This window comes from Ptychodera flava, chromosome 19, assembly GCF_041260155.1.
Source record: "Ptychodera flava strain L36383 chromosome 19, AS_Pfla_20210202, whole genome shotgun sequence".
In the NCBI taxonomy this organism is placed as follows: Eukaryota; Metazoa; Hemichordata; class Enteropneusta; family Ptychoderidae; genus Ptychodera; species Ptychodera flava.
In genome coordinates this window covers 35,951,744-35,977,520 of record NC_091946.1, presented here as the reverse complement: position 1 = coordinate 35,977,520, position 25,777 = coordinate 35,951,744, and the positions used below count along the sequence as shown (strand labels likewise).

General features: G+C 38.5%; 1 protein-coding gene across 1 annotated transcript; it reads right to left on the bottom strand.

The window, feature by feature from the left end:
• On the bottom strand, positions 1-6,992 carry LOC139119403 (galactosylceramide sulfotransferase-like). The gene is made up of 3 exons (XM_070683199.1): positions 6,853-6,992; positions 2,314-2,540; positions 1-1,456 (listed from the first exon to the last, which is right to left on the bottom strand). The coding sequence occupies exons 2-3, from the start codon at positions 2,487-2,489 to the stop codon at positions 358-360; spliced, it is 1,275 nt and encodes a 424-aa protein (XP_070539300.1). The 5' UTR covers positions 2,490-2,540; positions 6,853-6,992; the 3' UTR covers positions 1-357.
• Positions 6,993-25,777: the final 18,785 nt, after the last annotated feature.

Below are 25,777 nucleotides of genomic sequence, written 5' to 3'. Positions count from 1 at the left end.
CGTTTCCTCCCGTCCTTTTTTTCTCTTATGACTCCTGTTTGTTTTAAGTGGCTAGAAAGATGCTCTTCTGGGACTTCATTATTCGTTCATCTAGCACCTTGACGAAATAGCTATCTGCTTGTGTGAAGGCAATTTTATGAGACTTTGTGTTCCTAGGTCTGTCATGTGACATAATATATAAGCTTATTTACTTTACTATATGTCCATGTTTGTTTCGACAGCGTGCATATTGTTCCTTAAAACAATAAAAAGCAAAACAACAGCAACAACAACAACCCTCTTCATATTCCAGTCTTTATCCGAAGTCCTCAGTGAAGTGTTGAGGAGATGGTCATTCAGACGTGCGTGTCCCTGCGGTCACGTCCACTGCTTTTCTCTAGCAATATTCACAAAGCCGTCCACGCGTTTCATTAAAAGTTCACAAAAGTCACTTGCGTTCCTGTACAGGGCCAGAAACCTCTCCCTGGGATCGCCCAATTTGCCAATCCTATGTGGGTCTACGCATTCATTGTAGAGCGCCCTCTGTCGGTTTCGAAAGTGTTCTAGGTCTGCGTCGAACGACGGCCCATAGTCTTTAACCTTCTGCCAGAGTGTTCTATTGAAATGGTCGTATAGTTTGACGTCTGCTTTAGTCCAGTTCAAAATCTTGTCTCGTAAGTTTCGGTCGACAGCATAGCGTCGTTTTTCTGGACGAATTCCTTTCGGCAGGTAGAAAATATCATCCTCGTCCCAGCACAGCAACTTCTTCATCAGCAAAAGGGATTCGTCAAAATACTCAGTGAGTAAAACCAAATCAAACTCTTTATCAAGTTCTCGTATCTTTCTGTCAACTTTGGTCTCGCTGTTATGATAAATATGATTAAGACCAAGGGAGAAAAGCATGCCATTCTTGAGTTGGAAATACATGAAAGGTTTCTTTTTAAAGTAGTGATCGGGATTTTCAAAGAACTTTTCTATCGGATTCGGGAACTTATTTAATTCAAGGTGTTCTGCTACCATGTAATAACCAAACACAGATTCAAATCTCGTCACAGGGTCTCGCAGAATCGTGAGATAACGTGCGTTGGGAATAACAGCATCCATTTCCGGTTTGTTAAACCGGGCGTGATTGGCTATCACGTTGTAGACGGCCGCAGTGGCGTTGGTCTTTCGTTTTCCCGGCGGAGAGGCAACCATCTTCCGATCGAACGGGCTCACCAAAGAAAACTTCCCGCGCCATGTTGGTATGGCAAATCTCAGGTTATGTTCATAGCCATATCTTTGGATAATTGTGTTGGCTGTTGTACTGGCTGTCTTGTGTGTTTTCAAAAAGACTATCCGATTGCAAGGCTCACAGGTAGAGTTCGTCTTACTACTGTCCTCTACTGTGCGTATCTTGTCCACATCACCGTGTTCAAGGCCAAGGGAGGTGTTGTAGTTACCCTTCAAATGACTCGTTTTTACCAGGGCTGTGTTTCTGAAACGCGACAGATTAAAATTTTGTGGAATTAGATTGTCTTAAGGGGACACGGTATGCAATGGGTGTTGTTAACTTAATCGGTCAGGCTGCACAGTGGGTGAAATATCCCATTATACAGTCTGATCTAGGTAAACGGAGGTCAAGCCTTGAAATGTTAAAATTTCGTCAGTACAAAGATTTAGTTGAATTTTCAAAACATGACCTACAAATCTTTTGCCATCCGTATCCTTACCATGTTTCACTATCTTGAGGAATAACAAATTCTGCTCGGAGGAAGCAATTTTACTAAATTTTGAAAAAATGATATAGTCATCGCAAGTATGGTACGATGAAATAGGGTATCTTACTGCACCTGTGTTTTCCAAGTAGTATTAAATTTTTTAAGTGGTTATTCTAATTTGACCCTGTTGGATTTTCAATACTCATTGACTCGGTATTTGAATAATGACAATTTTGCGAAATGATATCAATATGTATAAGCAAGAAGAATCATGTGTAATTTCACATGCAGTGAGCGGCACGGACGGGTACATAAATAAACAGACGAAGGAGTGTCAACATCGTAATACTTATAAACCATCAACACAAATAAATGAACTAAGTAATTTGCCATAAAGTTTACAGTTTGCCTATTTCACCGGCGATCCAAATTAGGATTCTATCAGTCATTTGCTCGTCGTTTTCGAACCGTGGCCAGGGTATAGGCGCCATGCATGTTGCTCTGCCCATTGCTTTTAATATAAAACAATTAATGCGAGCAAAATCTATTGTAAAACGTGGTGGGCGACTAAAATTATTCGAAGCACTGAGGAGTTGCATCTCTAGTTTCGGTTGTCATGAAGGGACGTCCTCACCTTATCACTGTATTTTCTGTCGACCTCGCTGACTGCGTTGACAGATCGACAATATTCTTCGATCGATGGACTATACTATCCGTGTTCAATCCCAAAAACCTGCTGAATGCGAGAAAGGCGACGATGCATGCTCCGTAGGAAAGAGAGAGGATGAGAAACTTTCGTGAAACCTTCATATTGTCCGCCCCTGTTTGTCAATCTTTGGCCGATGCCGTTTTGGCGGGAACCTGTGGCAATTAACAAGACAGAAAAAGTAGGTTGTTACTCTGGTCTATCGTTGAGGGAGCTCTGTCGTTATCACTTCTTGGGGACATCTATTGGTATATAAAAGGGAAATGACGTAAAGCCATTGGCATCGTTGCCTCTCGCCAGCAATATTTGTTTTACTGTCAAACTCAGTCAATATAATGGATAGTTAAAGTCCGCTACGTAGGTAAACATCATGGCATTCATCGCTCCTATAACTGTGATTTCGTGTACATATTACACGTAGAACACATCACCAATCGGGGAACAAAAAATTCAATAAACCTCACTTTCCATATCTACAGAAATGCACTTAACGGAGAATAAGTTGTTTTTATGTAAATAACCACACAGTGTATGGATGTTAAATATTTTATGACAACCAATTGCAATATGAATTTAAATTCATACCATCGATGATTCGAAACCGCCTTGAAAGCGTCACAAGCTGTAATGTTGAGGAATTTTCACTATATTTATTATGCTCTTAAAAAGTATATTTATTATCCTGTCAAAATTGTCGAAATTGCCTCTTCAACTTGTCATCAGCAGGTTAGTGTGTGTGTATCAGCAAATATAGATTTATTGGGAATTGAAGATAAACCAAAACGTGCATTCAAACACTGCGGGTTGTGTTTGCAAAGCCCAATGTTTTGGATTTCGGCATGTCCAAGAAGAAGGCGACTACGGAGGATATTGCAGGGAGCATATTTTCTGGAACAAAATGAAAGTATCGTAAAAAATATACAATTATTGTCCCTTTAACAATGCTGCTAATTAATAGCTTATTGGTATAGGGACTGTGGCGATACTAAATGTTGACGAGCTGAAATTAAATACGAGACCTTTGTGTGGCGTGTTTTGTATGCAAATACTAACAGAACAATATTGTCAAAACTTCACCAATCGATTAGATATTTCCGTATTTCATAATTCTCTTCAGCGTGTGTATCAGCCCAAACGATCCAATGTGCTAAATTTCGATTGGATTTATTTTTTATTAAATAAAATCACAAAATGATATTTATTTTACTTTCTACCTTCAGTTTTCGTTGTATGCAATCTTCATTGGTAAGTGTTTCTGACGTAAAACAGAATTTCATAAGTAGATCAGTAAAATTCTCAGAAGTACAAACATGAATTTTGTTTGGATGCCATTAGACTATGAAAAAAAAAATGTGACGTAGCACAGCATTCTTAGGGACAATGATGTTATTTTAACGAGTGATGCAGTATATCCTGCGGCAGTACTTTTCACCAGCGAAGCGAGTGAAAAGTACAGCGGGATATGCAGCATGACGAGTTTGACCAATAAAATGATGATACTGGCCTTTTTACTCCAGTTTTTTGCCTCCAGCATGATTTTGACCCATCGTTCAGTAGAAAATGAAGTATTTTGACGACAGTATTTGGGAAGTGTAGACTTTTTGAACCCTAATTTTCCGCAAAAAATATAGAGTTTGTGATTTGTACTGCAATTCTATTCGAACTGTCCAAGGTACTCAAATTTGGGATGTGTCCCCCTCCCTGGTAAGAAATATAACAGCTCGGCTTGTCTCGACGACACGTAGTCATTACGTCACACGAAATGCAGAGTCGACTTTCAATCCACAGCTGAAGATTTAATTTCAAATATGAAGTTGGTTTGATTTTGGAGAAGGTAAGATATCTAGCTGATTTGGAGTACAATGACAATGTTCTGTCGTTGGCTAAACAACTTTGATGCAGCATGACGTCAAATGTTCTGAATCAATACTTCAGCTCTATCCTATAATGATGGGTAGTCTGCTCAACACAACATGCAGTACGGTATGACTTAAATGGCCTATAGTCTCGGTAAACATGTGTGGTTCGGTTTTGAGATGTATGCATAATTGTACACAGCTGTATCGGCAGTGACAGTTCTATCTCCTGTGGCATTGAGGTAGCTAGCTCAATACTTGTGCTGTTTATGTCTTTCGTGTAAGACATAAAACAAAAATTTAATGGCAAGAGGCTCACCTGCTGGGGCAAAATAAAAAATAAAAAATATGTTTCCGGTAGACCAAACTACACCAGTAAAACCAGTCGTCCCTAGATGTTTTCTTCGCATTTCCAAATAAATTAGTAAATTCTCTAAATTTTACCTGGTTCTAGGGTCTCAGCTAGCAACAAGAAAAATAAACAAAACATTGAGCCCTCCGATCTAACCTGATTTTCTGAGGCATGTTACCGGAAACAAATACTTTTTTTTTTTAATCGGCCCGACTATTAGCGAGCCAATCACTGCAACATTTTCAGGTTGAACTTAAGGTACTGTACGTAGCTGTAATTTTTTATGATTTTTTTTCATTATTTTTGGTTTGTATACCATCTAAGGTTTCTTGTTCAATTCCCATAAGAATGTTGCATATTGAGGTAGAGAGTATCCAGCTTGTCGACTATACCTGTACATTTACAAGCTGCATGGTTGTTATTGATGAATGACAATTTATCCCGATAAAAATATTAAACTATAATATTGGATTTTACTCGTACTAGCGCTGTGTGATTACGCTGAATAGTGGGTGTTTCAACATGCTTTAGAGAACAGAGCAAAAATTTGCTGTTGTCATACAAAACTAAACAAGAGTTTGAAAAGCATATCATCAAAAGATACAGATTGTCCCTGACGCATTTTTTGTTGGCGTGAATTCGACGATATGTCTCTCAAGCAGGTTTTGTCTAACGTGACTTGTTGATTGATCAGTTGACGCGTAATTTGAATAAAGTTTGTTCCCCTTTTTGTACCATAATGGGATCCATGGTACCATGGACGTAAAATACGTTCATGGTAGCATTGGTTGTACTGGCACACGGTGATTTGTCTTCGTGAAGACGATGTATATCATTTGTCGAGCAGATACGTGTCGTGGTGGGGGGTTTGGGTAGTTCCCGCGTAAAAGTTGGGCCGATAAACGTCTTGTGAGAAAAAAAATGGCAATATCAATGCACTACTTCATTGGATTGGTCAACATAGAAGGTAACTCAAAAGCCCTGTAAGACTTACATGCAACTCTACTAAAACCGCCTTTTGTTGGATTTCTGTTCGTGTTTTGTTCTACGAGAAAAAAAGTCACCGGGCATAATACAAAGACAATGGTACGACGGTTGGGACTATGGACATGTTAATTCCAACGTTTTTGTTGTAACTCGTTGCGACAGCTTACTGACATGCCAACGCGGACTAGAAGTGGTACGGTCGACTTAAGTTTAATACATGGATTTGCCGAGAAAACAAAATACATTGAGGTAGGGGCCAGATTTGATCATAGACCCCCAAAACATCCGTTTTTGGGGGGTCTATGATTTGACCATGGAGGTAGGGGCCTGATTTGACTACCTCCGTGATTACAATTGCCACATACTTTTTGACAACCATCTATCTGCGTGCCATATCCATGAATCGACTATGATCAACTGAACAGCACGGAAACGTGTTTTTTTTTTGTTGTTTGCTTTTTGAGGGCGGCGGAATGTATTAGTCAACGATGAATGTTCAGAAAACGGAAGGCGACGTCTTCCAATCCATGGTCCTGCACTGCTCGTGTCTTCAGCCATAAGGTAGGCTATCGGGCAATTGGACCCCGCGCCGATTGGACAAGTCAAACGGATTTAATGATAGAAGATATAAATTATTTCACATTTTGTTCGTCATCTAACGTCCTGTACCACTGACGGGCATTATAAACACTAAGCAACGTGGCCTGCAGCGCTGAACAGTGAGTGAACATGGATGTAATGGAGTGAAGTACATTACCTGATTACGAACGGTACATTTGCGTGGCGAGCTTTCGGGCCTAAGGCCGATACACAGTGTTCATCTAAGAATTCATGATTTGCTAGCGAACTCAAAACATAAAACTACGTATTCTAAATCAAAGCGATGAACGAATAGATTGTATGAGTTTATAATTTGGTAAAACCTCGCGGTCAATCATGGGGCCTAATTGATTTGGGTCCAATCTTTGCCCACGTCTTAGAATGCGTAGACAACAAAAATAGCTTCCATTTTCACAGGATTATCCGACTCCGCCGTACCTCACTTCAAGATTGTTTGACACGTTTGCAAATTGGCAGCTTCATTACTGACAATTCTGGTTCAATGAAACCGCGATGCAAACTTACAGTATATATCACGCTTCTAGTTCCACGTACTGTCTGTGATACAGCCACGGTCCCTCCATCACGGAGATCGATACAACAACTTTGAGTTAGCGAACAATATCATGCTCCAATATTCACACGATACACTTATTTCAACGTCACATTTACCTTAGAGGGGAGGCAATCTACATTCGCCTCTGCAAGCTGTGGTGTGTCTCCGCTGTATCCTTTCCCGGCAATGGTGTATAGTGCTAACGGTAACTACATCGGGTGGATAAAAATCGTGCCCTTGCTCTCGTAAATAAAACACTGAGGACGCGATACAAAAAAACCCCACTGTTCAATAATCTTTGATATGTTAATTTCTTTTGTTATACCACTTTCAGTGCTGTTCCTCTGGTGCGATGACGTAACGCTCCCTTCGTTTGCTCCCTGGGCTGCGCGCTGCGTTCGATTATGATCCTCGGGGAGCCCTAAGTGACATCATGACGTTACGATGGGACTCCCCGGGGAAGTGGGAAAATCGAACGTTACCGGGTGAACAAAATGTCAGACGACAACAACAATAGAATGACTGATTATATTATATCAGTGCAGCTGTGCCACGATACATTGTTATGAATATGATTGGATGAGAACTTGGGCAATTTCTCGTGGTATAACCGCCCTCAGCGGGGGGTTATTGCTTAATTCTACCTTTTGAAAATGCTACCAAAAGCCATGGCGTTTATTATTTCCAGTTGTTTTTTACATTAATCAACTTATTAAAATCGGAAATTTTAATTAAGATGTAATTAGAAGTCCACCTTAATTAACGAATCTATTTTTAAATTAATTTGCTGTTTGAGTGGGACCAAAATAACTGACTTTAATTTTGTCTATGGGTGAACTTTTTCAGGCATTGTCAAAGGCGTTGGTTTGAATATTGATAAGTCCCATAATTTGCATATGATTTATGCATTTAGGCAAAATTTCCTCAGATAAGTACACTCATTAAAGCGCAGGCAGTGGTCTTCCGCTTGACTATCTATATTGTTCAGAGTAAGGTTTTTTGGTCGTACGCGTTAATCACGGTGTACCTTCCTTGAAGGAGCGGGTAAGGGAGATAACATTTAGGAAATGAATGAATGAATAAATACTATTTAAATAAATAAATGGGAGTTGAGTACTTTTTAACAATCTCTTACAACTAACTTTGCGTTATTGTTATTGACCTTCGCCGTGAAGCCAGCAGAATACAGACCCTCATCCCCCGTTTTCGCAACACATCATCCATGTCACAATCAAGCAGGAGGGAAACAAAACTACAAAAATATAAAGACAAGGCTCGTGTACTGAGAACGTACAAGGCAATATTTCGGCTGAATTTGTCCATCACTCCCATTAGGACTCAAACTTGAAATCTGGCCAAGTTGGGTTTTAGCTGAGTCAAACCTGGGCCGGGATGGTTTTTGACCATGACAAAATTTTGAATCGGTCGGTTTTTGGCCTAGATGGTAAACGTCGGTTTGGTTTATGCCGGGCTGACTGGAAACTCGTTAAACCTTCTGAAATGCTCGAGAAAATAATGTAATATGTAATGAAATATGTAAACTGAACCCGAAAATTGTAAACAATATTTGTCGTACCTTATTTTTGAATCCCTGTTAACTGAAATTAAATTCTAACGGATAATCAGAAACTTCATATCTATTTACATTCATTTGTATTTCACTCGCCCACATGATCTCAGTAAAAATCATTTTTTTATTTCGCGATGTAAGAAACTTGACTTTGATGGAAAGTTTATTCTGTAGTGATGAATGCCAGTCATAACTTAAACATAAAAATCACAACTCTTAACTAGGTCATCGATAGGGCCTAAAAACAAAACATTGAAGTGATGAAAGAGTGGCATCACAAACGTTTAGAAAATTATTAAGTAGTGCTAAAATCGTTTGAAAAAAAGGCAAAGGAAAGTAAATTGGCGTTAACGCAAATATCTAATGAGGAAACCATTGTAATAGTATTGTTGAAGACCAGAAATGAGAATATTGACTCTAAAACTTTGTGATAGCATCATGGTAACATAAGAAGGCACCAGATTTGACTTGAATTTTCAAAGAAAACTGAATTTCTGACCGTTCAAGATGGACAATTTCCCACCAGGGATGACTACTGTGGCGACCTAGTGAATGATACAGCATCATTCTGAGCATGTGCAGTACAACGCATGTGCAGTTTGGGAAACAAATCAAGCTACGTGAACATGTTTTAAAAAAATTGAAAATGTATATGACGTCAAGTTTCAATTAATGATATTACATAAAATGCCTTTGCTCCAAGCTCTATCGCTTGCCTAGCTGCAATAACTTAGGTCCTCGGGCCGTGCACCGGCATCTCCTTGTTTGCTCTGTAGCATCGGCGATACACAGCCAACAAGGCCGTCTAGAACTTGAAGATGCCGGCGCATGGTCCGAGGGCTATATACCAGGCTATAGTAACTGGACATTGTCACACATTGCTGCATGGTTATGACATCATCATCCTCCCGACATTCCTAAATGTGATGCATCCCATACTTTAGAGTCATCCTTTCTGTGGCATTCGTGAATAAGAAAGTCCATTTCAGATAACAGACTAATCCAATATGAAGCAGCAGACTTTCCACACTAGGTGGTCAGTTCCCGCTACTGATACCAAAGGTGTGTGTCAAGATGTCGCCATACAGTAAGACACTTTTTCATCAGCATCGTTTTCCAACAGGGCATCTGGCCTCCTCTTCCTCCATCGGATATTGAATTTTCATGTTTTACGCTCACGTCACATTCGTCCTGTTTCAAAATGACCCACGATTTATATCCCAGACACATGTGCCGACCCAATGATTGGTGTTTGTGGTCACACTCATTGGCTGGACCCTGTCTCTTAGGTCCAATTAGTATGCAATATTCACATCACGGCACTGTGATTGGTTGCCTTGTGTCCTTGTGTTAGCCTCGTTCTGTAGTGTTCACTGCCTCGTAATGGAGTGTCTCATGTACTTCCTGGCGACCGTTGTGGTAACCAGTCATTTAAAGTGTTTGCACCTGGTCACAACTTACAAAGACAAAGGCAGAAGGCTGAGTTTGCCTGAGAAATATTCACTCGTTCAAAAAAATGCGTGTCTATTTGTCTCCAAATACTTGCCAGTAACAATTAAGTGATATTTTGACGGTCGCTGGTGTGAACTAAAGTCTCTTCTCTTGTAAATTTGTTCTGAACAAAAACATTCTGAACAATATCGAACATATCAACAGTTAAGAAATAGGGTTTGTGAACCATGTAACACCCGTATGACGGGCCGTTTTCAATATCCGAGCATGCCCGACTGCATACCACGAATTATATGCTAACATTGCGGATTGCTATAGATGTACTGCGATTGGTACTTTCACTTTTGGTACGCTGCTGGCTAGCCTTAAACCCATTGCTGAAGTATCGGGCGACCGGAGAACCTTCCAACATTTGTTCGCTTTTTGGTTGGGAAAAACAATTAATGTCAATAATAAGCGGGGAGTATACACGTTGTCATATTCTCATTGCAATATTTCAATCCATTTTTGTGAAACTATATAGTGGACTTCAAACTATTTCTAAGAGATCATCGCCAACTGACTCAAAACAGTATGCCTGTTTAATTTACCCTTTCTCCTTGTTTTGAATGTTATAGATATTTTCTCGAAAGGAAATCGAATTATCAGTAAATCGACCACATCGACACCGCTCCGTCCAATATAATGATATTTACAGCATTTTTATTGAACGCCCCAAGTTTATTGGTGATTTACTAGTAATGTTAAATCGAAAGGGATGCGATGTTTAAAATTTGTTTCCTGTAGAGTTTTATGCCTCTTTGTCTTATGTGTGCCTTCTGAAAGTTTCAGCCTAACCCTTTCCTGGTCATCCCTCATTGCCAGCCATGGAGGCTTTCCTCATTTGTTTCCTCAGCTCTCTAACCCTTAAATTTCCTTGTTTCTCTCTCTCTCGTTTTCTTTATTTTTGCAGTTGCTTCGCCTTTAACCCTGTTATAAAGTTTTATATCTCAATACAGCACCGCCAAGCTTGTCTCTGTGTTTCATCCTGTAACTTGTGTAATAAATTGACTTTGGTAATATCGTGAATTACAGGCCAGTGTATCTACTTTTTTTAAAGGGACTAGTTGAGCGCCCTCTACGGAACCTTAACACAGCAGCCACGCTTGTTATTTTCCCATTTTACATTCGTTTTCACCCATCCATCACAACCCTCTTTTCAGGTGTTTCAGTTTACTGCATGCCTATAGTAGGTTTTTCTCCAATGTTTCTATTTGTGTCATATCGTAGTATCTTCACTTACTGTATTGCTTTGTCCAATCGTTCCATGCTGTGGTGCATTTTAAGTCTGTCATTCAATTATTCTCTTGACTGACAGTCGTTGTTAGCCATTTCTGAGTGACAGCAATCCATGCCAATTTTCATGCAACTGATACAACGACATCTGTATTTCCCTCAACTTATGGTTCAAACGTATCTTCATTAGAAATCACCCAAAGGACGTTATTAACGATTCCCGGATGTACCTGGAGTATTAGACTAATTTTCACAGGTCATCGATCTTATTACACAGCTATCAATTTCGTTTGATTCACTCGCATCTTTTACTGACCATGAAGATTAGCTGATAGGGGTGTCTAGATTTAATGTATTACAGTAATGGTCGTATCAACAAAATGATTGTAAGGCGGTATTAATCCCTTTCATTTGATTGCTGATGATTTTTCATGAATTGATTTCATTTTAATGGCACAAATATTCACGTCCGAAATCATTAATTCTTCTGGTTAATATAGCGTTAATATAGCTTCTGATGTAAGTCTACGAGCCGTAAGGGGAAGGTATAAATATGATTGTTCCTTTGGAAAATGAATTTGCAAGTTCTCCGTATTATTTCTCTTAATAAAAGAAAACTGAAAAATATGTTTTTAGGATCATAAGGAAACAAAGTCTGGGCGACTATCACAAGGACAGCAAAGAACAAGTAAAGCTAAAAAGGGAAACACACCCAAGTTTGAAACCATCTTCTTGACAAAATTCTTAAACGAACATTCGGATTGTAGATTCCGGCAGTGCAATTACGATTCGATGACCAAACGTTCTCATTGCGATATTATATGTGGTATCTCATAATACCCATAAAAATCTCTTCCCTGCCGAATAATTTTCATCGTGTCCCGACACCTTCCGGACGGTGAGAACATGTGCTGCTCTAAGAAGGCGCCCTCAAGCGACAGATCTCGTGATCAACCTACCCTTCCTTCCCTTAGACTATCCTCATTGAAGAATTAAGTTGTTGTCTAAAACCTCTACCTAGTTTTGGCATGATACCTCAAAACTTACGTCTAGCGTCGTGCTTTGATTTTCTGCCAAAGTCATAAAACTGCATATTCGACTGTGGAAGGACTCAACCGCGTTACTCGCACCCCCTTGATACTAAGTCGATCATTAAATTTGCCCTTCAAGTAATTAGTCACGAATCCCATGGGAAATACTTTATTATGCCCAAATACGGCACACGGCTTAGTCTCCTCGATACTGGCAGTGTATACAACATGCATCTCCGCCCAAATAAGTCACATGGTGACGCAAATTATGTAATGATGTAGCCTACCAGGGTTGTGACGTCATAGACGTATCTATTGGGAAGACGAATTTTAAACTAAATGTGACAGAAAATGTGTACATTTAGAATTCGACTTTTGGTTAATTTGTCATGTTTGTTGTGTGCCTAACCTAAGAGCTCGAAATACGCTGGTGCACAGTGCACTATGCATGTCAGTCTTATCTCAGTGCAGGTAGATTGCTTATCCAATATTAATGTGTACACTGTGCGTTTTTAAAATAATACAGCATATATTCTGACTTGCACCTGAAGATGTCAAATCTATCTGCATTTGGTTGTTTTAACTGGCAAAGATTACACTTTTAATTTTAGTTTTAAAGACAAATAAATTGACTGACTGACCAAGAGATCTGAGAGAAATTTCAAAACACAAAAAGGTAGATATACATGAAGCACCATACCGTTCGAGACTAAGAAGTCTCATGGAAGGAGATACGCTACAGATACATCAAGCAAAAACAGGACACTGTATGATAACTGGTTGATGCCTTTTGATATACCATTGATAACCTACAGGAATAACGCGCTAGGCGTGCAGGTACTAAAAAGATGGTTAATGATGATGCATAGATTGATAATGTGCATGATGAAAACAATATTTTTCAATCCCCTAGCTGTGCCAAGACAATCGGACATTCGGCTGTAGTCAAACTTCGATACTAACCATACTAGCATCGAGGTTCGACGACGCTAGAGTCTAGAAGTTGCCAATGGCTGTATTGGTTGAGTATCGGAATGTGAGGATAGTGCATAAATGTAAGAGTGTATGTATATATATATATATATATCCTGTGCAAAGTCGCATCCCCATGAACGACAGAACATATGGCCTTGTCGTTTGTCTATACTTGCCATCATTTCGCAGCAAAGTCGGATGTTTAGAAAGGGATATGGAAAGCTAGAGCCAACTTAAAGAAACTTATGGGTTAAAATACACTACTCGCAATTTGTGTGTTAATATACATGATTTATACAATTCGGGAACTGTAACATAAAAACTATCTACTGTTGATTGACCAATCAGAGTGCTCAATTCAGGGTGTTTTATCTACTCGTAAAGCCTTGGTCACCAAATTCCAGAAACGAATGACAGCGCCGTAGTAAAGTACTGTCCAATCAAAAGTGAACATGTCATATTCTGTAGACATCTGGTACGTTTTAATATTCAAATTTGGTAACACAGCGGAAACCAGCTGCAACACAAAATCTGCTGTGCCCTAGGGCATTTATATAATGTGCCTTAGGGCATTTATAGGATGTTCCATTACATTGGAAGGCTATTTCACAAATAAATGTGTTAATTCATATCCTAAACATGTTACATTGACAAAGGGGACGGTTGACGTAAACATATTGAAAACGAAAATATATCAGTTAGGGGCGATAGTTTTTAAGTCGGATAAAACCCACGTACTCGGGCTCTTCTGGTATATAAAGTCCAACCCTACGATAAAATGTCTCGGCCTGCGGCCTCGACATTTTATCGTTGGGTTGGACTTTATATACCAGAAGAGCCCTCGTACTCGGGCTTTATCCTATACATAAACCACTTACACCCATGGCAAGTATGTTTCATTCGGCAAGACTTGTGATAGCTTGGGTCTATTTTGAACAGATTAGCGAACGTTAAATTTGTTCATTCAGATAGTTCAGCGTCAGTGTGAAGACTGGTTATAGCCTCTATAAGTAAATAATCTGCAAAGAACGCCCTAAAAATGAGCTTTAAGAAGAATTGACAAATGACAAAGCATTTGGTGTTCAGGGCATGGGTTGCGTCAATTCAGAGAAACGCGCGCTATTTTCCGAGTGAACTCAAAATATGAATTCATCACCCCTAATGCAGCTACGGAATTATCATCTCAAATTGATTTATTGATTCTGTGATAGTTGTAAGAAAACTGTCAGGTTACGATTCAATCTCTACGATTTTCTTGAAAATCCAAGCTGACGTCATAGCTATCGTTAAAGGCAACATCGTTTGAAGGATTAACAGTAACTAGGAAACCCTACAGTGAGCAATGTCAAGTTGAATTTCGATATCATGAAGTCTCAACAAGCAAGACTATCTACTGAAAGTTGTTGATTTAGAAGTGAAATAGCGCAGCTGTAATGAAGAAGACAACTTTACGATCTAAGAAATAAAACAGAAACATTCAAGAGGCTTGCGTGCAGAAAATCAACTTGTGTGAACGTCATACGGGTACGTCACATTACGTCATAACACTGGTGACCTATCCAATGACCAGTTCTGCCGATAAATCGTTGTTTCTGAGTCATAAATACTTCTCGGCGGTCAATTGTATTACGTTTGTATCGTCCATGAATTTTTTTTTACTTTTGTCCGAGCAAGTTAACTGATAGATCCGTCGGTTCGCTTTACCTGTTTAGAGCCTCTTTGGGGAAACTAAGGTTCCGCGCATCGGAATCGGAGGCGTGTGGAGGCAATATAAAATTGTTTACTCGGACAGGGGGTTTTATGGATGAACAGAATTACGCACTTGCTACTTCCTTGCGATACGAGCTTTGTACTTATCAACGGACGGTGAAAAGTTTGCCTGTAGAACTGCAGCTGTAGTAGTAGCGCAGTCTGAAACCACAGTGTAATCTTCCTGACATGCGGGAATTATGTGAAAATCTGATATCGTCTATTAATTTTTGTCTGTGCACAAAACTAATAATCGAATTAAAATACAATACGCCTCGAGGACAAAATATTCGAACTCTCAAATTTTTACTTTTCTTTTCTGGTCTACAATTTGTGTGGGCCAATTTCTGAAGCTCTTTGGGTAAAATATTACCCGTCAATACGATTGGGACTAATTTGGGATAATTGTATGGTGAAGTGATGTAAGCTGATCTGCTTCTCTTTTTAAGTTCCACACTTTTTATGCAGTAATTTGTAATATTGCAACATTCAGCTATAGGGCACCAAACACTTTTGGGACATATGAAAAATATAAAGATCTAATAATCCCAAATTACTTACAATTGTGTTTATATTTGTAAAAATCAATCAATATTTTATCCCTACAATGATGACAGGCATGATGGCCATTTTGAATATCAAATGTCGGTAAAGTTAAGATAATATGTTTCTCTAGTAGAAAAAATTTGCCCGGCTAGCCCTGATTTATATTTTTGATTTTGAAATAATATGGCTGAACGTATCCTTGAAGAGACTTTGAGCGAAAGTTTAAGTATTTCACTTTGGAGGCGCATAAAGAAAATAGGATGATTTCGGACAAATTTTTTCCACATCCTACGCGAAATACTAAGTTCAGATATTTCATAGAGTAGAGCTCATATTGGAGACGTCGATAATTCATATTCCAGTCAATGATTATAATTTTGTCTTATAACTTGCACGTCTGACAGGTAGAATGCCCATCGGAGTTAGTTTCCTGGGTACGGACAATCGATTTTACATACTTATACCTTATGTGTTCTGCGTGTGTGGAGGTATGTGACGTGTTCACTGTCTGAGATCTTGTTTTTGAAAAAAAATGAAAAGTTAATTTTGCTCAGAGATTTCACATAGGCTATATCGGCAATTTCGCATTTCAAATACTTTTGTTATTTACACAATGCCCTAGTGCAGTGTGGGTATATTTTACTGTTACTTGGTGTCCCATCCAGCGCTAGGCTTATTCAACAAAAGAGGAAACATTGCGGTAAATTTTAGGCATTTTTTATCTATTCATAAAATTTACACGTCGACCCTTGATTTTTATTCTCCGTCATAAAAGAGAAAGATTGAAAGTTTATCAGAGGAAGACTAGAGCAAACGTTAAAAATTTTGTTTACCATGAGCTCGATTCAATCTCATGATGGCGCTCTATCAATTGTAAATACTACGCGGTTTCGAATAGGGATGCGAAAATTTATGCTATCTTGAGTACTTTTAATGAACTCGTAAATGCGTTAATGACGAATCGAATTCGTTATCTATTGCATGGGATTAATCTCGCCTAATCTCTAAAGGTATGGTCACATTATCATTCAATTGAAGCGACTATGTCGTTACTATGCCGTGGCATTGAATGTAGATCTTCATTCCATCTCTACGGTGAGGGACCGTCTCAGATCGTCGCATAGGTTAAAACAGTGTTTTTTGTTAGGGCGAGGGGGGGGGTGCAATTGACCTCAGTTCAATTAGTGAACTTACTCTCACATTTATTTTTAAAACCGCATTTCCCCCCTTTTTGATATCTTTTCTTTATAGTTTAGAAATTACACCATGGAGCCAAAAATGGAGCCCGTGATTGCCGATGCCACGGTTACACCGACTACTTGAAGATGCTATCTGGCCAAGGGAGTGTCAGAGTAAACACAAATAACCTGGTCTTTATTGGAGCTACAGCGCTCGTTATCAGAAACCCATCGTTATTCCCCGTAGGCCAAGGAGTATAGCGATGTGTTTCTTTTAACACACTGCCACGAGGGGTAATAAACGGGAGCTATAGCCCGAATAAAGACCAGGTCATAGGGTTTTAAAACGCACCACACGCTAATGCTGTATTATGTTATGGTTTTTAATGTGTTTTAATATTACGCACCGCAACAATCTATTGTCAAGGTGAAAAGATTGCTTCGCGATTTATCCACAGCGGTAACATCAATACCACTTCCTTGAAGAAATATTCTGAGCATACCTAGCAACCGTTGCACTTGAACCTTTTTCGTCGATGAGCTGTTCAAGACCCGTGCTGTTGGAATGAAAAGTCTTGCTGTTTAAAGAGAGTCTCGTCCCTCATCCCGGGCACACATTACGTTTCACCCGCCATCGTTTCAAGCTGCAGACAACACCATAGTCATGTGACTGAGCACTTTTCCAAATTTGGTCAAAAACTATTTCCCTCGGGAAATAGTTCAAAAATACCCTCTGACGTCACTCTTGTCGAATCAGTGGGGACTACACATATCTATTTTCTCGTCACGTGACGTATTAACAACACGCAACAAGGAATGAGCATCTGTCGTGTTATAAAAAAATATAGCAAATTGTTGCTTTACTCCGCGGACAACATCAGTACTTTTTAAGTTTCGCTTAGCCGGGGTTTTGATCTCCGAAAAAATATTCTGTTGACAAGTTCGACTTGTGCAACAATGTGCGACGTACCCTTAGTAAAATCTGTAACTATATCAGCGAAAACTACTGTGTAATGAAAGTAGTGAACTTAGAAAACGAGGCTAATACTCAAGGCATAAATTGTTCACCAGGGAATCGTTGATAACGCCTGCATGGCGATGGATAATGAAGGTACGTTTGAAATATTGATGAAGGGAATTACGGATGTCATTGCATAATGAAAATCGACTTGAATTACGGTCACTCAGAAAAAAGGCTAACAGCTGATGATGTGGGTAATTGGAATTTATGAAGGCTGTCAATCTAGACAGTAAATATAATTGAATGACACTCTGGATGATGCACCATCGGAAACGGGAAGTGCAAGCCGCCTTGGGATGCGTTACGTGACAGTTCATATAGAAGTAGAACGGAGGGGGAGAAACCGGGAGAGTGGGGAGAAAGACCTTCAACTGGGTTAAAACGCGTACATGAATACATGGATCACTTCAGAAATTAGGTAGACATGCAGGCAGATAGAGATATGTGGACAGAAGTACAGCAAGGCGACAGTTTGATTGGCGAATAGACAGACAGCCTCGCACATACAGAGTAGATAAGACGAGAGATTAATGTGCACACTCAACCTTGAAGGAGGAGGATGTACTCCGTGAGAAAGTTGAAATGCATTTACCAGTGATGAGTGGTCGCTTCAACACGTATGACATGTCACGGGTTCAAACTTAGTTTTACTGGAAATGACGGTGCATAGTATACTGAATGCTGGTTTATACACAACATGAAAGCTGCTTTTCTCGATCGACCGAGCGAGTGAATACATAACATCGACTATATGGCAAAGTGAACAACCTTGCACTACTTTCATCATCACTTTGACCCCGAATTCACCGTCGATGCTGCAGGGATTTTTTCGTTTGTTCGCTTGTTTGTTTTGTTTTTTGATTTTTTCAAAATAAGTCTCATGAAATGGAACATTTTTGACAAAGATGTTTCATTGTTGCTATAATGACCGTTTTAATCGAGAAATTCGGGAGAGTCTTCGAATTTACCCATACCGTGGCCATCAAAACCCGTTTCCATGGCAACACGTCCGATTAAATGTATAACGACCACTCTTGTAAGGCGGGGCGTTAAAAACACTTAACTGATGTGAAAAACCTCAGAAATTCATAGCAGCACTTGCAGAGAAACACCTTGATTGAATTATTTCGAAGAATTGGTGAGTAGTTTAAAACACTGCTCTGAAAAGGACGGACTACGAATTGCAGAAAGTGCACAAAGAAGATATCGACCCTTGCAACCTCACAGTATCCGTTTAACCTTTTCAATCCTTTACTTAGTAGAATCCAAATGTGTTTTAATGGAGTAGGTGGACCTCTACACTCACGACGTGGGGGGTAGATCAAGAATTGCTCTATGCGAGAAGAAATCCAGTTGGCGAGTACAAGGCAAATAGGAATGAGGAATGAAAGGATGAAAATATATCTCCGTTTTTGTGTGATTGAATTGAATTCAGTAAAACTGCCGATTCCTTTAACGTCCAGGCTTGTCACGGCTGCCGAGATAACATTGAGAATTGTTGAATGCCTTACGAGGTGATTTTTAGCGCGAGGGAGATAAGCTTTGAGAATGAGTATGACACTTCCGAAGATAAGCCGTGCTTTCTGAGATTAGAAACGATGAGGCTGCATTCACAAACATTGGGGGGGGGGGGGGCCTAGAGGAATCGCGATTGAAATCTTAAGTTTCTTTAGATCACCCCAATACCCTAAAAATTGAAATCCCACCCCCACTATTACATGGTCAAACATTTATTAAACCAACAATACTAATTTACAGTAAAAGTTTGATATTTTTTACAGTAATTTTACTCTTTGTATCAACTCCAATATCTTGTTTTGCACCCTATTATGTTGAAATATTGAGTATTCAGCTTATCAAAACAGCCTTCATAGATAGTTGCCTTGTGCACTTCTGTTAGTACTGGCAATTGCATTTCAACATTTGTAATATGTTAAAATGTCGATGTTGAAAATGTTGGGAAAACTATCGAGTTTAACATATACTAAACATTCACATTCTTGGTTTCTCTTTATTAACAATGTATTCGTTGCAAATTCTACCAATCAGATTTTTAAAACTGATTTCTAATCATTTATAGTCAGTCATAAGTATCTAGGCCTAGAATTGTTGATCAAACATCCATATTTCAGAAAGTTTGATTCTTATTCTCCTTTTCAAGACACTCTGTTGTTTCAATCATGTTTTATTTTTTCTCTTTTGTTTTGGTGAGGATTACGGCAGATTGCAGCTTCTGTGTAATAATTACATGTTCTGAACGAACATTCTACTCGCAAACCATGCTGCTATGCCACGTATCCAAGTTGTTGAACACTGCGTACAAAATATTTACTTAATTGATGACATGTGAAAGAGACAGAAGCTGCAAATTTTGATACATGTTTCTATATTTTCTGTCTGTCAAAAGTTTGTTTCACTCTCTCAAATAAGTATATGGCTTGTCAATAGTTGGTATTGTATATAGTCATAACTAGCTTGGATTGCAATTGAATTGTTATGAAAGCTTAATGGTGATGTTATTGCAAGCGAATACTTGATATTTCGAAACATGCTAAGGAGGACAATAAGAAACACAGGTTTATGAACAGAACAAAAGTGTGGAAAATGTGTCTTTAAATTCAATTGCCGACAAATGTTGCCAAGCAATATAGTTGGTGTTCTGGCGTGCTCTAGGAAGTAGTAACATGACCTGATATTGACCAACACAACAAAAATATCTTTAAAATATTACAGATACTCTCTTTTTAAAATGATTTTACATGACATTGTTTAACAGTGCTTCCTGCTTTTCTTCTTCCAAAATCAGCTTTTTTTCACAAAGCATGACTCAATATTTCACTAAGAGGTAATGCTTACATAGCAAAAACAAAGTACTTCACCGTTGTCATGGATATGTGAAGGCCCTGGTACAATGCTGATGCAGGTCTTTGTCAACAAACAGGGTACATGATTAGATGCATACAGAGCTGTGAGAACATGCTGTATACAGTGCTAAGTGCCACAGGTGTATAGCAAGTCCTGGGATGGTTACTCTCAATTTTTACAGTACCCGTAGTACATGACAGTGTACAGAACTTTCAATGTACGACAGTTGCTTGATAATTTCGCTTGTGTGCACGCATTAAAATCGCTGTAAGGGACAGGTCAGGGCCATAGACACCAATGGATTTCATGTTGCCTATATTAGGGCACACTGATCTTTATTTGATAGAAAATTGCTGACAAAAATCTTACATTTCAATCACTTATATACTGGGATAATATAAAAATGGCTGTTCTGTTACTATTATTGTCATTGTTTATATTATTTATTACCATTCCGTTTGCATAAACAGGAACAGTAGCTTTATTATCTTTGGTAATTTTGGCAATTTTTGTTCCGTGCATCAACTAGGTTCTTGTTGTACTCGTTTTAGCATGTTGAGCTGTCCAGTATTCAGCTTGCCAACACAGCCTGCGTATTTTTACTGTGCAATAATTAATCGTTGACAAATAGCTTTCAGTCTGTACTCCAATTCAATCATCAACAATGATATGTAGATATACAGGCATTGTTGAGAAGATGAATATTGTTTGTTTCAGCATTTTCAGGATGCTGTAGGATAATAGTAAGTAGTTGATACATGGAATGGACACATTGAAGAAAAATTATCAAGAGTTGCTGCTTTTATCCGTTGATACATGGTATATTTGTTGTTTTTCTTATGCAATAGTGGCATTCATATTATTTCTGTGGTTTTCTTCAAATAACAGTCATGAAATGCTAAAAATGATTCCAGAATTTGTTTAATTTTTATTAATATTAGAGATATTGGATGACATTGCATCGTCATTATTTTTTATTGAATTACCTACCAAACTGCGGAATCTGAAAATGTAAAAAAGTAGGGAACCAAAATATGTTCAGATCCCCCTTATACGCAATGCAAACTTTTCAAATCCCTCTCTACTACCCCAGAACCTTCAAATTCCCCCTCGAGAATTCCTCCAGCCCCCCCCCCCCTCAGTATTTGTGAATGCAGCCTAAGTACCAGACGATTTAGAGAAACAAAAAACGCCCATATTACTGCCCATCTCTTGATGACTGTCTGACCCAGAGGCAAATAAACAGTATATCAATTGGTTATTTGAAACACTCTCCTTAAATTTATTTGATGTAATTTATCGCTGTCGTCGGTAATATTTCATCGAAGCCCTTCTTTCAGTAACGATTAGAATATATTTTTAGGTTGTTTACCATGTCAAATTGGTGTTATCACACTTCTTTTTTTTCTCGGAACAGTGCATAAATATATCATCAGTACTCGTGTAGACAAAATTATCCACTTGTGACAAACGACCACCATCTGTTGTTTCAATCCAACGTGGTCTCATTAGCTGCATGTATCGTATTCTACTCTCACCATCTGCTTATACACATTATAAACTGTCGACATGTCATCGACTCCATCTCATCTCATTGATCTCAACTCATCGATCCCATCTCTAACTACTTGCAAAAGAAATGCCTGACGTAAAACCAGGATGAGAATGTTCTAGTTTCTGAGAGTTCAAATTATGATCATAGAAGCAACCTCGATATAAAACTACAGTTGAGTCTCCTTTAATATATTTTACTATGAATCTCTATTAATTAGCATTTTCAGTGAAGTATATAGCACATTTCAGTTCTCTACAATGGAGAGGTTAGGTACATTTGATAAAGCCCATGTAGCTGTCGTTCATCGCACGCCTTTTCCTTTATTTCATATATTTCATTTTGACGATAGTGTATCTCATGTCACACGTTAATAATTTATAAAATAATTATGAAAACTATATATAGATCATTGTTTTATTTGTTACGTCTGATACAAAGAAGTGTTTCAAAGTAAAATAATTTCCTACAAATTTCATTCGACACTGTAAACCGGTAAGTAATTTATTAACCACTGCTGGCCGAAAGGATGCCTGAGTGGGAAGCTCTCAAAACATGTTATTCCGTGTTGCTATGTTTGGAAGAAGCGACGTAGAGATGTAACGATGGTTCAAGGCGGCCACGTTATCGGCTCAGTGGATTTGTAGATAACGTCGACTACTGTGACCCTAATGACTCGCTATATTCAATTATAATTTCCACAGAATAAATACTAAATATTTTATCACTGTACTCTCTCAGTTTTTCAGACGCCGTGCTGAAGTTAAGCAGATGAAAGTCGCTAACACAACAACAACCTGACCCAGTTTCAGTTGACATTGTCGTCACGGGTATTTACATGATATACGTAAGCCGAATTACGTCGCCATCTTGTGCCTGGATTATGCGCTTTCCTAGCTTCCATCTTGACAAAGGAGATGGTGCGTCGCAAGCGGTCACTGAAAGTAGGTGGTGTCGCGAGCGGTCATCGAAAAGTGTGCCAAGGAACCACCAGACATTCTGTCTGCGAATCACTTGACTGATATCAGCATCTCTCGAGAATTGACAGTGATCCGTTACTCTGTGACGTACTGTAGGTAAACGAAATATAATTGGGCAGTTAACAATAATTGCACGACCATGGAGACACATGATGACGACATCGACAATAATATTGAAAGTGACGAAGTCACTAATATTAAAAGACAATAGATTTAGGGTACTCATCACAAGTTCCAGGTTATGTTTCACACAAACCACATCTTTTCGAAAATAACAAACTTTGGTAAAAATTTACATCTGGCTTGTGTATTTGCAACCTGTGATAATCTTTCTTAAGAGGGGCGAGGGGGGAGGGTGCGTCCTGAACTGCGGTTGAGCGTATTGCACCAATACAACGGGTCTGTTGCTATGCACAACATATCCCAACATCTCTTTGGCATACCCTGAATTTTAAAATGGCGGCCGTGGTGATCACGGCCGAAAAAAGCTCATATAAACAAATGGACGTAACCAACACGATTGGAACTAAATTGGGATAATTGGATTGGCGCAATTTCTCAAAAATTTTAGAAATTTGTCTAATTTACACCATATTTACTTACCATCTTTAAAATTTTATTCAAAATTTACAGTGCTGTTGAAATGTTATGAGTAAGAATCAGTGCATGACTGTATCTAATGCAATATTGTTCAAAACATTTGAACAATATTCATATTTGAATGAAAATATGCGAGCTTGTCTGGAGTTTCTTCATTACTGAAACACTAGTAATAATCTCAGTTTGTCACTTTTCCTCGAACAAAATGAAGCTTTTCGATTGATTTAGAGTTAAGTCAGTCAGGGTCATTTAAAATGTGCCCTGACTCAATTTAATGTTTTTGAAGCCTTAAATTCACGAAAAAGTCAGGGGCATTTCATAAGTGCCCTGACTCAAAAGTCGTCAATTAGAGAAATTTTAAGCATATTGTCTCGTTTCTTTAGAACATTACACAAAATGAATTTTACACAAAAATGAACTTTTTTCATAAAAATGAATCCAATGAAAGAGTTATGCAAAAATCGTTGTATTTTCGTTGTTTTGTTCGATGAGAAAAATATTCCACGTTTTACACTATTTTATCATTTTGTAAAATTTCAGCTGTAAAAATTTGGATTTCGTTACATTTTCCTAATAATTACTCTCATCCAATTTTCCCAAAATAGTTCCAATCGTGTTAACCAAAGTTTATTTTGTAAAGTCTTTCAGTGATTTTAAAGATGCAAAACTTGTGAACTATGAACATGTATCTAATGTTGAATTTTATTGACATTTGTCAGACATTCATTGGCAATTTTTTGGAAGAGGCAAGTTTATCATCAAGCAAGTCGCGCAGCCCGCCAACGGGACGACCCTGCCCTTTAAAATCATGGTAGTCACGTCTCTCTTCATGGCACCCTTCTCTATATTGACACGTCACGTTTCTCTACTGTCAGTGACTATGGTCTTACCCACGACTCAAATTACAATCCCACCGAGTTTACAACGAACGAGAGTATTCCCATAACTCTATTGGTGGTTAGACATATAAATGACGGTGATAAAACTCAAACTCGCGATGAACTTATGGCGATTTTTGACATTTTTCAACTTGCTTTCAGACTAACTCCATTAATTTGTGTGAATTTTACTTTTACATTATCTCCGGCATAATGATAATTTCATTTTTTTCATAAAGCACAGCTCCTCTCAAACGAAACAGAGTTTACAAACCGGCTAGTTATCTGAGAAGAGCCTGAATGTCACCAATATCAAGGAGCTTTCAGACCTTTAAGTCATCTATCTGTCAACTTCGCTAGCCTGACTTAGAGTCTAGGATGTTTATTCGGACAGGGAAACTGCAGCATGCCGATCTAACCACGGTGTGCGGACCAGACGATGGCCGTCAGTTTGGAGACTCGAACAACGGTATTAGTTTGACCGACACATCACGTGGCATTCCAGTGCTTAATGAAAGCATTTGACTGATTTTGATAGATTTAACCCTCAAATATTTTCGATTATTTTCTATTATGTGCATTTACAAAAATATTTCTGGAGATATTTTCATATTTGCATGAAAATTAGGCCGAAGTAATTAAAATGTTCTGTTTTTCGTCCCCGCGCGCGTAGGTTTTTGGAAATTTTCATAAAACAAACACAGTGTATAGTTTATTATGGCTTTAAAAAGCTTAGCTTTTCTGCCTATAAATCTTTGTTTGCAAATCATGTAAAATTACTTAAAATGCCTGCAGTCTTTCTCGATGTCATGTTGAAGTGTAAATCATAGATGTGAAAAATAAGTTCCTCCCTTGATTCGTGACTGGACACAAATGTTACGTGCAAACGACAATGTTAAAATAAAACTTGCGATTGTGTGTGTTTTTCATCCGTTTACTTGAGTGGACGCAAAACAAAGAGTTTACCTACTGTGGCCTTACTGTTGATTACGACAAAGGAGGTCTGTTCAGGATCTCCATCGTTCAATTTGCAAACATGTTAAAAAATGATAATGCACTGCACAGGGCATTATTTTACATTTCTAAAGCTGTAGTCGATTTCAGATAAAGCTGATAAAACGCTGCCTGTTTATCACATGCATAATACACTGTCAAGGACTTAGATGTGGAAAAACTGACAGTCGAATGAGTCCAAGTCAATATCGAGATTGTATCTCCTCTATTGTGAAATAAGGTTACCTTCTAATATTTGGTGCAATTAGTCATTCATGATATACATTGTATTCGTTACATACACACATAAATACATACATACATACATACATATATACAAAAAATATACATACATACATACATACATACATACATA

Bases quoted from the DNA above. Each gene is read 5' to 3' on its own strand.
- LOC139119403 (XM_070683199.1), bottom strand. From the start codon at position 2,489: ATGAAGGTTTCACGAAAGTTTCTCATCCTCTCTCTTTCCTACGGAGCA. The intron at 1,457-2,313 runs GTGAGGACGTCC...GTCGCGTTTCAG, and splicing joins ACAGAAAATACAGTGATAAG to AAACACAGCCCTGGTAAAAA.